We start from the raw sequence: 11,869 nt of genomic DNA on the forward strand, positions 1-11,869 counted from the left end.
TTCAATTTTGAGCATCCAGTAATATAATCACATGTCTTGTGGAGCGCTTTCAGAGTATGCATTTATTTCTCATTTGAACTGTTTGGAAACGGAGCGTAAATGTGGAAGTCCTTCAAAGATTTATTATCCTGTTGCGCCCTCTATAGGACCAGCGACTAGTCGACGTCAAGCTTAAAGCGTCATGGCAGAGCATTGAAGTCGACTAGTCGATTAGTCGGTGCAACCCCTAGTGTACACTGGATGCGCCAGTAAAATCCCCGACAGTAAACTGATGCCTTGTTCTATTTATGACGTACTGACACAAAGTTAAAATTATTTGCAACGGTTTTCTGCGCCCCCCTGCAATACTCGTGCGCCCCCCCTGGCGGGCGCGCCCCACACTTTGAGAACCACTGGCTTAGACACTACTTATGATTTATTTACGCACACACTGCCAACACACAATTATGTTCAAACAACATGTAAAAGTGAATTTTGCATAATAGGTGCCCTTTGAAGATAGCAACCCCACAGACATGCAACGTTGCTTTACTTGCACAGGAAGGAAGTCTGTGTAAAGTGGAGACTGATGTAGAATGTGCAAAAGAGATTTGCAAAAGCAAAAAAAAAAAAAAAAAAAACAGCACAGAATGCATGTTTATTATATAAACCAACTCTTTTCTATATTTATTATCAGAAAATTCTGTTTTTTAATGGATAAGTTTATTAAACCTTTAGAAAAACTATATACTAAATACTATATATGGCAATGTGTTTATTAATTGATTATCATATTTTATACCTCAGGCTTTTATGGCTCATATAATATGATACAGTGAGAATATGAAGCTTATACTCAAGGAGGAAAAAAATATACAAAATAATCAAAAATATGCAATTTGGTGCAGATGCTTATATTTATATGATAATATTCTGACATCTTGTACTGTAAATCAATGTCTTTATAACAGTATAGCAGATACTTCCATAAAACTATATAAATATCAGTTTTCATTCTGTCTCCAATAATATGTCTTAGTAAGGAGATATTGAAATGCTCAGTTTTACGATCAAAGCTCTGTAGTTTTTATTGTGAGGGCAAAACATATGATGCAATGCAATACAATGACAATTAAGAGTCAGATGCATCCTAATGCATCATATTTGATATTCACATTTTAACATGATTTTCTAAAAACTGCTGTATGGATAGTCAAGTAAACCCAAGTTGCTTCAGTCCAGTAAACAAACAAAATATTAATAACAATATACAAGTTATTCCTATGTTTACTTTATGATTTCACAGCAAAAAGAAACATGAAGCATGAGCTGCAGGACGTTTCTGTAATGATAAAAGGTCTTATACTTGCTAAAAAAATATGAATTATCCATCAGACGGCAGAAGCATGTGGTAGATTGTGTTTAACAGGTTTTTCAGCACGTTGATAATTTGTGTGTATCAAATATGATAGAGCAGGGTATTCAGTGTTAAACAAGTATTAGCTGCCTAAAAAAATACTTTTCCCCTGGGTCATTCCATTTTATTACACAGAACTTCATTTCTGAACTTATTTGTTTTGTTTTCTTTGTATGTGTGGTTTACTTGGGTTGTTACCGACATCTGGTGAAAATGTCAAGTCAACAGCACCTTTAGAAATATATTCACTGGGAATAATGGTGACGTGTTCAATATTTATTTTCCCCGCTGAAAGTCATTTACAATTCGCTGCAGTGCAGATGATCAGGCATTTCCAGCAACAGTGAAATCAAAGCAAGAAGAGTTCTTTTAAGATCCATGAGAATTATTTATAAGCTTTATAAGCTATTATATATAAGAACTGATGACGATGAGGGTTTCGGGGAGATTTTGTCAACCACAAGCATCACTGACAGAAAGGTGGTCATAAAATGAGATACTCACTGGTGACATGTGCTTCCAGAGACTTGGGCACCAGAGATCTGGCCACGCTGAGGTTCTCTGGAGAGCATGTGCCGTTCTCCAGCCCCAGAGACATGCCCATCCGCTTCAGGATCTCAACGTCATCATGGATCTCAAACGTGTTGTCAAAGTTAAAGAGGTATTCACACCTGTTTGCAGGAACGAGTCAAAGATACTATCATTACAGTCAGTGCATAAAAATGGTAAAGTAAAGGTCCAATAACAATACACTACCAATCAAAAGTGTAGGGTCAGTAGGATTTTGTTTTTTTGAAAGAAATGAATTCTGACATTCAGCAAGGATGCATTAAATTGATCAAAAGTGACAGTAAAGATATTTGTTACAAAATATTTATTTTTCAAATAAATGCTGTTCTTTTGAATTTTCTATTCATCAAAGAATCCTGAAAAATAAAATGATCATGGTTTCCACAAAAATATAAAGCACCACAACTGTTTTCAACATTGATAATAATCAGAAATCAGCATATCGAAATGATTTCTGAAGGATCATGTGACCCTGAAAACTAGAGTAATGATGCTGAAAATTCAGCTCTGATCACAGGAATAAATTACATTTTACAATATATTAAAACAGAAAACAGTTATTTCAAATTGTAATAATATTTCACAATATTACCATTTTAACTCTTTTGATTTTTGATCATAAATGCAGCCTTGGTGAGCAGAACCTTATTTTTTTTATTTGTTTTTAAATGATCATTTACCCTGTTTATTTATCCATTTTATGAAGGATCATATGACACTAAAGGCTGTAATGATGCTGAAAATTCATCACAGGAATAAATTCAAATAGAAGTTATTTTACACTGTAATAATATTTCACAATATTAAGTTTTTTTTTTTTTTTTAAATCAAATAAATCCAGCCTTGCTCAACACAAGACTGAAATTTGAAATGTTCTTCTGAAATGAGCATTTTTCTCAAGCTCCTATAGGTTCAGTAATTTCACTTGAATAAGTTTTTCATTGCCAATAAAGTGAAATAACTGAACATAAATATCGGAAAATGCTAGAAAAATGCACATTTTAGAAGAACATTTCAAACGGCACTTAGAGGCTTTTGCATCTGAACTCTTCATATATACACACATACATTTACACCAAAGAACCTTGTTTATTTATCCATTTTACTAGGTTTATGAAATCAGTGGAGGATATTTCTACAGAAGAGAGAAAGGGAGAGAGCCGTAAGAAAAAAGGAGAAAAGAAGCCAAACGGGTGGAGAAAGATCTCGTACTTATCACTCGAGATGGAGCAGTCGATGACGGTGCGGACGTCAGTGTTGAGAATGATAAAGGGAAGCTGAATGACAGATCCTGGAGGGGGAGTTGACTGGGACAAGGCTTCGCTGGCCTGGTTCCTCTGCACCAGATTCTTAAAGGCGATCTGCTGCTCACGGATCAAAGAGATGCACAGATCAGCACACCCCCTTAAAGGTCAACTCATTAAAGGGTTAGTTCACCCCAAAATGAAAATTCTGTCATTAATTACTCACCCTCGTGTTGTTCCAAACCCGTAAGACCTTCGTTCATCTTCGGAACACAATTTAAGATATTTTTGATGAAATCTGAGGGCTCTCTGACCCTCCCATAGACAGCAAGGTAACTACCACGTTCAAGGTCCAGAAAAGTACCAAGATGATCGGCAAAGTAGTGAGCGTGTGGTGGCGCCGGCACTGACCCAGATCCGGCGTAATGACGTCACAACTTTACAGTTGAACCACTGATGTCACACGGACTACTTTGTCGATCATCTTGGTACTTTTCTGGACCTTGAACGTGGTAGTTACCTTGCTGTCTATGGGAGGGTCAGAGAGCCCTCAGATTTCATCAAAAATATCTTAAATTGTGTTCCGAAGATGAACAAAGGTCATACGGGTTTGGAACAACACGAGGGAGAGTAATTAATGACAGAATTTTTGGTTGAACTAACCCTTTAACCTTAAATCAGTCAGCATGTTGATAAATAAAAGCTTTGTGTGGTCAGTCTCGGGATGTGTGGGGGTTGGTCAACGACTAGGACCGAGCCAATGCATGTAATTTAGCGCTCCAGAAGCCCTCCCAGCTCCTGATCAATATCCCAGCAGGACCAAGGCCTCTTCTGATCCCTCCACACATCTACGCTTCATCGCTGTGATCTGTTGCATTACACGCCGTATCATTAACGGTCATCTATAGTAACGCCGCACATCAACACAAACTGACAGCAGTGATTTGCTGAGCTTCTGTGTGTGGCCTTTCATTTGACTGCAGGAGATGGATGGCGTTCTCATCTCACTTCAGAAAAAAACGAATCAATATGAGAGGTTTGCTGCTTTTCCACAGCTGGCCACTGTTAACTCATCCGTTCCTTATGGAGTGAGGCTGGTTAGCACTGATGACGAAAAGAACTTGATGCTGTTCAGTGGAAAAAAAAAAAAAAACGATTCTCTGATGCATTGATATTCTCTTTTCAAAAACTTCAGAATTGATTCTGAGCTTTTTTGCCCCATGTGTGCAATGACACTTTAGCTTTTTGCCAATTTCACGCAAACTCACACAATAATATACTGAAAGTATATAAACTTGCATTTCAAAGGTTTCATGGTTGAAGCAAAATATAAGGCCAATCGCGGGCTACATTGCACAGCATCTGCGCTGTGAGAAACGTGAGCTTTGCTTGACAACGTGTGGTTTCAACTCGCTGGTATTTCAGTGTTTTACCTTCCAAAAGCTGTATGAAGGCAACATTTATGCCGTTTGGAGTGCAGTATAAATTTGATACACAAACACTCATTTATAGACGTGTGTGTTCAAATGCTCACATATACTTTGTGCGTCAAGGTATGACATAACTAAACGTAGGGCTGGGCGATATGGCCAAAAAATTATCACGATATATATATTTTTTTCATATCAGTCGATATCGATAATTATCACGATAAATGTCAAATTTTATTTCTTTCCAGTTTAAAAGGCAGATTTTTGCTCCAATGTGAAAGTTGCAAAAACCAGACGGTTAATTGTGGTTTTAAACTATTCTTTATGGTCAGAACATGACAAACACTTTGTTTTTTAATTCTTCATACTTTTCCAGTCATTTTTCTTTAACAAAATAAATATCTTAATAGAAAAAAGCAGTTTCTTAGTTCTGCATGTTCTAATAAGTAATGTTGTTTCAAATCAAGAAACAGGTTTGTGTTGCCTATTAATATTAATAATATAACATTTTTTGTCTCTTAGAAATACACATTTGATAGTAGCTTGAGTTAGGATGCAGATGTAGATTTATGTTCATTATCAAAGTCAGTAATATCTATAAAAATTGTAGCAATCTCATTTATATATGGTGAAATATAAATGAAAATATAGCACCTCAATACCATGGTAAAAATTTAATATGGCTTCTAGGTATTTTTTATGAAAAACAGTAGTCTAAATACATTTAGTATAAACGCATAAATGATATAGCTTAATCACAAAAGTACTGTAATTATATTCCATTACTCCTCCTTCAATACATTTAATACATGACTGTCTACATTAATAATATAATAAAATTCGACACAAATACCCACATTTCTGACACAATACCATGGTGCAGTTAGTGCTACAGTAAATCTATGGTAAATAATGGCGATTTGTAATTTAAAAAGCCTTCTGACTGTATCGTTGCGTTTGTCAGTGCTGTATTATCTGGCTGTAAACAGTTATTTGTGTTCTTCGCTGGATCTGACAGCGCTGTTCAGTGTCGCGTGAGCGAGACTCATTAGCGAGTGAACGCATCTGCTATAGTGAAGCTCGCAACGCGCCGCCGTTTGAACTTTGATCCGAGCGGATAAACGCTCCGACTGGCGTGCTTCAAATGACTAGCGCTCTTTCGTTCCGCCTTTGCTGCATAAATGTTATATCGAACATTTATCGAACCCTTGTTATCATTTATCGAGGAAATTTATATTGCACGATAATTATCGTTATCGATTTATCACCCAACCCTAACTAAACGGTTAAATTCATTTGCATCTCTATATTCTTTTATGATGCAAAATTATTGTAAACACTAGCTGCGTTTCCATTACCCTTCAAATTGCGCGAATTGAAAATACACCCAATGGAAACACGTCAATTTCGCAAAAGCTCCCATATATCGCAAAAAAGTTTTTACGCTCGCATGAGGTGCTTTTTCAGGTAATTCGAAAAAGGAATACTTTGCAAAACTGCAATGGAATTATAATTTTTAACATGCAATTGCTTTGATTTATTATTGATTTGTAATAATTTTAAAAAGTAGTCATGATTATGTAAGTCATTTAATAGGATTCAGCATAAATTTGATATATTCAAAGTTGATAAACGCATTAATTAATTAGAACAAAATGTAGTTTTACAATCTAACTGTTATTCACAGAATCTGAATCGGATTGTGAGAGACATAAAGGTTCCCACTACTACGGTGTAGGGTCGGGAATCAAAAACGAGGAAACTTTTTTTATTTGTTTGTTTGTTTTAAAACCTGGAACTGATTGTTGTGTATCTGTGCTCCTCCATAATTTTTGATGTAATATCGCACTTCAATACGACGGCATTTCACACCACTGATTTTGTAGCGCATGGGCCTTATGAGTCAGTTCTTTGTTATGAATCAGTCAAAAAAGACTCGGGCTCAAAATCATAATTCAACGGTTTCAATTGTGTAACGACCCAAACGCTTTTTGACGTAGTCACTGAACAGAAAGCCATTACTTTCTTCATTCCCAACTAGAAATGAAACTGTGCTATACAGTATGTACTTATATTGGTGGATGCTTCCTCAAAATACTAAAATGAATAGATCAACAAAAAGTTACATGTTCAAGAACCAGAATCGCTAAGTGGAATCAGAATCGTGTAATTCTTTTTCCACAGATGATTCCCATGTGTAGTGCTGTTTGGAAGTTTTGCTGCAGGTCTGTCGTGAGAAAACAGACACACATAGACAGACAAACACAAACAGGTGTGCTACAAACCTGTAATATTAGCTCCTCTAGCTGGGCTCTTTTCTGTCGGATTCTTTCCAAACGCTTCTGTTTTTCCAGCTGAAAGATGACCAGACACACAAATTAATAGCATAAGATGCATTAGATGGTTTGGAGGTGTATGAGCTTTTCCCCCGCCCTTCCTCTCCATCATCATCTTCTGTTCACCCTCCGTTTGTGTCTGTCAGGCCGTCACAGATGTGACACTAACAGATGGTGTCAGAGGCTCTTCAAACACACACATTGTGCCCTCATTAACACTACGCCTTCTGAAAGCAAGACGGACTACTATTAAAGCATTCACTTGTGTCTCTAGTACATGCAACCACATAGTATATGGCTCACAAAAATCACTGCTCTAGTATTTATAAGTAAATCTTACTTGATTTCCATCAGTGAATATGTTCACATGCATTACAAAACACTGAAAACTCTTTTTCCATTTTCCAAAAAAGCCATTTACATGCAAAGCAAAAATCTAGGTGTGTCCATTAGGTTTTGCTTAAACCGTTTATGACTTTTCCTCGATAAAATCACATACAGTTATGCAGAGTTCACACTGCACGATTTTCAACGTCATCGGATCACCATTGTTTTCACACTGCACGACTCTCTGGGGTAGCATTCAGTTGCTGCTGTGTTCACATTGCACGATGGATCGGCGACAAGAGGTTACACACTGCATGACTTTACAATAGGAAGAATCACCGACAACTCTGTAAAACTACGTTTCACAACCAAACGCACGTGAGAAGTGATAAGGAAATAGCGCAAGATCACGCTGATATGTGGTCTGTAAGTCCTCCCTGAACACACAATAACAAAGATGACTTCCTTGTTAACAACATACTTCTGCTGGGAAAAGTTTATTTACACAAATCTAAATAGCCTACTTGAAAGTGAAACCAACATTTTGTGCATTTTATAATGAGCTTATTTCTTATACCAAAGCCCTCAAAGTGATGAGAAAGAAAAATGCAATAGCCTAAATCTTTTGTCCTTTATAGTAGAATATGATTTACAGGAAAAACCCTGGCCCCTTTTTATGTTTAATTTTATTTATTTTTTATTATATATATAATATATATATATATATATATATATATATCTTCATGCACCTGTTATGTATTCTAATGCAAAAATGTGCTGATATTGTCACGTTGTTTGTACATGGCTAATTGCTTAATAAAAAATAAAAAACGCAAAAAAGGTCCTCCCCAAACTTCCCGCCGCCCTGTATCTTGCTCTCTCATTGGCTGTAGGTCATCGCCGATGTATTTTTCAGTCAGAACTCATTTCACACAGCAGAATTTTGAATTCTCTCAGATCGTGTCTTTGATAATAAATTTGTCTGCGATTTCGCAAAACCTATCGGCGAGTGAAAATCGGGGCTAAAATCGTGCAGTGTGAACTCGGCATTAAGCACAGTCTGTGCATTAACTCAAATATACCCCAGTTAAACCAATATTCTGGTTAATCAAAATCTGAATAAGACAGTCGGGATATGCCTCTATGAATCTGGATTCTTTAAGATGAACCTGTCAAACATGTCTTTAGTTAATTCATTGATTTGGAATATGTTCACTTTATGTTGAACAAAAAAGTTTTGTTCTGTTTTTTTTTCTAACTCCCCAGTTATAGTTAGCTAGACAGATAATTGTATTTTGGTGATGCAATTTGCCACTACACATATTTAATTAATTTATTAGTTTATGACAAACAAACAAAAGTGTAGGTTTGCAAGACCTAAAAACCCATGTGCTTAATAAATTTTAGATTTAGTGAACACAGCACTCACCTGATGGTTTTGTCAACTTCTCTCACAATTATTACGCACAGTTGTGGTCATAAATTTACATACACATTGTAAAATCTGTCAAATGTTAACATAAAAGTATTAAAATTGCATTTTGGATACAGACTTTTGAGATCCATCTTTTCAAACTTAGAACAAATGAGGACATTCAACTAGTAACTCGTTAATTTGTGTAAATTCAGTAAATGTTTTGTCTTGTGGACTATACATAAACATTGGTTATGTGAAATAGCTTATTCAAGGCAGTAGTAAATAAAACCAATTTTCATAATGCCTCATATTTTCTTAAATTGTTAACATTTTGCAGATTCTGCAAGGTGTACAGTATGTACACTTTTGAGCTCAAGTGTATAATGTCAATATTCCAGTTGTTTTTCTGAATAAACACACAACCAGAAAATTAAGCAAATGTAAATATCTTTGGGATAAATGGGAAGGTCATCTGTGTGAGTGAATTTGTCTTTCACCTCTAAGTTGCGGCACTCTTGGGCTGAGTTTGTGGGCAGGCCGATCCAGCGGATCTCCTTCTTCTCTTTAGAGATGATGTTCATTGCCATCAACACGTTGAGTGCGTCGTACACACGCCGGCGGATGTTCTTCTGGTCGTACACCTGCTGCAAGTGCAGACACACAGCCTCTATTAATGTCACAAATCACACGGAGACGAGCGATCATCCGCCCCAAACCCCTGCGTCTGCGCTAAAGTCGCTTTTAATTACACCTTTTAGCATTCCACCAGGGGTGAGAGATTAAACTCCAGTCCAGGAAACATCAGGTGGACTGTCAGAACTAATAGCGGTCTATTCACTCCAGGTAGAAGGAGTGCTTATGCAATGATCTAAGGCCAGCGTCCAAACCCAAAGTCTCATTATAAAAGAGATATTATCTGAGATCACCGTTCCTGCTTAGGGTTTTGGGACACAACCAGACGAGAGCTGGACATTGTGCAGCACTACAGGAAGTGCTCTACGTTCTTCATAAACCACAGACAGATAAATCACAGCTCATATTAACAAGAGACACTGCGGGAGGGACCTGGAGAACTTTAACATCTTTTACCGGCCCAGATCTGTTTTATTCTGCTGTGTAAACCGAGGCAGAGTAAGTGATGGTCATTTAGGTGAGGCATAATGGTGACTATATGCATATTTCATATCTGAAAGACCAGTCCAATGAAAGTCTTAGAACATCAATAGCAAATGGTACTCTAAGAAAGCATTGGGTAAAATCCATTATGACTTTTAAAAGCTCAGTGACTGGAGGTAGAGTTAAATGCGGGAGTCATGAACCTTAATTTTAGGGCTGGGTATTCAGTACGGGTGGGAATCATTTGGTACCTCATGATTCAATTCATATCGACTCTAGGGGTCACGATTCGATTAAAAACGGGATGGCCATCACACCAGTATGCTGATACAAAAACACACCAGTCTGTAGTATGGGTTGTCCTGACTTAAGAAATCAATAACTATTAACTTCCTAATAAATAAAAAATATTTTACACTTCCCATTAGGGATGTGCCCAAATCCGAATATCTTGCTCGGAAAGGAAATGACATGTACTACGGAACCCCTAAAGGGAATAAATATTTTTTTAATATAAAAAAAAAATAAAAATCTCAATGCTTTCTCTCGTAGTAATTATACTGTATATAAATTGTGGGCATCAGGAAGCCGTTATTAATATGCAGGGCATTGAAATTGCTTTTGAATGCACGCTCGCTTTTTACTTTCACTTTCAATTTCTTGATATAATTTCATTTGATACACATTTATTTAGATATATAGGCAATCAGGTACAGAACATGTCAATTTTTTTCCAATTTAAGAAAATCTCTCAAATAATGCTGTAAACTATACAATAATCCTGTCAGTTGGTACACTATTATATTAAACTGATCGCAATTAATCGATTTGACAGCTCTAATATATATTTATACATAGCATTAAAGAAGAACAGATGATTAGTTCACATCACAGCACATTAAAGAGAGCCAAAACTTTTGTTTGAATTTATAATAAAATGGACATAATTTGAAAGCTGATCATTTGTTTCATTTATTGGATGGCAGGCTACAAATAAAGATTCATTAAGTTCATTCATTAAGTTTTGTTCATGCATCAACTGAAAACAGCATAGATTGATTTTTGGGATTTAAGAATCGATATCGCTTCATCAAAATGAGAACCAATTAAAACAAAGAAATCCACATTTTCAACCTTAGCCCTATTAGGTTTAATACTATCTCAAAGTATGAGCAACAGTAAAAACTGCAAGGGATTGACCTTAAATTCACATCACGGTTGTGTTATTCTGTGGAACTCACCGAGTCGGCGGGCATCAGGCTGCTGGTGTGAGTGAATTCAGTCACCAGCTCATCAGCCACCTCGTTGTAGGACGTAGTGCCTTTCTTTTGTACCTTCTCACACACCTTCATGGAGAAGTGCCTCAGGCCTTTACCGTTCTTATCTGCCCTCTTCATTCTCTTACTGCAGAGACAAAGAAAGAAAAAAGAGTGAGAGTTTGCACGTTTAATTTCTGGACAATACATGTAAAGGATAGCTTTTTCCTAAAAGCTTTGGGTTAGTTCACCCAAAAAATTTGAATATGGATATTTTTCTTACAAAAACGCAGCGATTTGCTACAGGAGGCCTTTGTTCACCCCCCGGAGCAGTGTGAGGCACTTCGAGTTATATAAAAAATTGTCTTTGATCTTTCAAGCCGTTTAATGTCACTCAGCGGGTGTTACAAAAGAGTCCAAAGTCCATCAGTCCAAAAGAAGTGCAATAAAACGCATTCATCCATAATAAAAAGTGCCTCACACTGCTCCGGGGGGTGAACAAAGGCCTCCTGTAGTGAATCGGTGCGTATTTGTAAGAAAAATAACCATATTTAAAACGTAATAATCAATTTAATCTAGCGTGCACTCACTGTTGTACACAGAAGCAGCTCTGGGCGGATGACGTAGGACGCCGGCGTTGCGCATGCGCTGCTCAGAAGTGACGAACGCAGAAGCGCAGGGGAGAGATCAAAACAAAACAACGGTCACGAATTAGAAGTACAAAACGATGATTTGTCAAGAAGAATGTCGGAGGATTTCAATATAAGCCAAGAGGGG

The 11,869-nt window shown here is 36.8% G+C and overlaps 1 protein-coding gene across 4 annotated transcripts in view; it reads right to left on the reverse strand.

The window, feature by feature from the left end:
• The window catches only part of LOC107720963 (transcription factor Dp-2-like), a 68,380-nt gene that overhangs the window by 3,653 nt on the left and 52,858 nt on the right, over positions 1 to 11,869 (reverse strand). For all 4 annotated transcript variants that reach the window (XM_016528799.1, XM_016528801.1, XM_016528800.1 and 1 more), the window contains 5 exons: positions 11,078 to 11,240; positions 9,218 to 9,364; positions 6,926 to 6,994; positions 3,179 to 3,330; positions 1,901 to 2,067 (listed from right to left, as the gene is read on the reverse strand). In XM_016528799.1, the coding sequence (XP_016384285.1) occupies positions 1,901 to 2,067; positions 3,179 to 3,330; positions 6,926 to 6,994; positions 9,218 to 9,364; positions 11,078 to 11,240 (698 nt within the window). The remainder of the gene's footprint in view (positions 1 to 1,900; positions 2,068 to 3,178; positions 3,331 to 6,925; positions 6,995 to 9,217; positions 9,365 to 11,077; positions 11,241 to 11,869) is intronic.

The sequence above is a fragment of the Sinocyclocheilus rhinocerous genome, unplaced genomic scaffold (assembly GCF_001515625.1).
Source record: "Sinocyclocheilus rhinocerous isolate Xijiao unplaced genomic scaffold, SAMN03320098_v1.1 scaffold2256, whole genome shotgun sequence".
NCBI lineage: Eukaryota > Metazoa > Chordata > Actinopteri > Cypriniformes > Cyprinidae > Sinocyclocheilus > Sinocyclocheilus rhinocerous.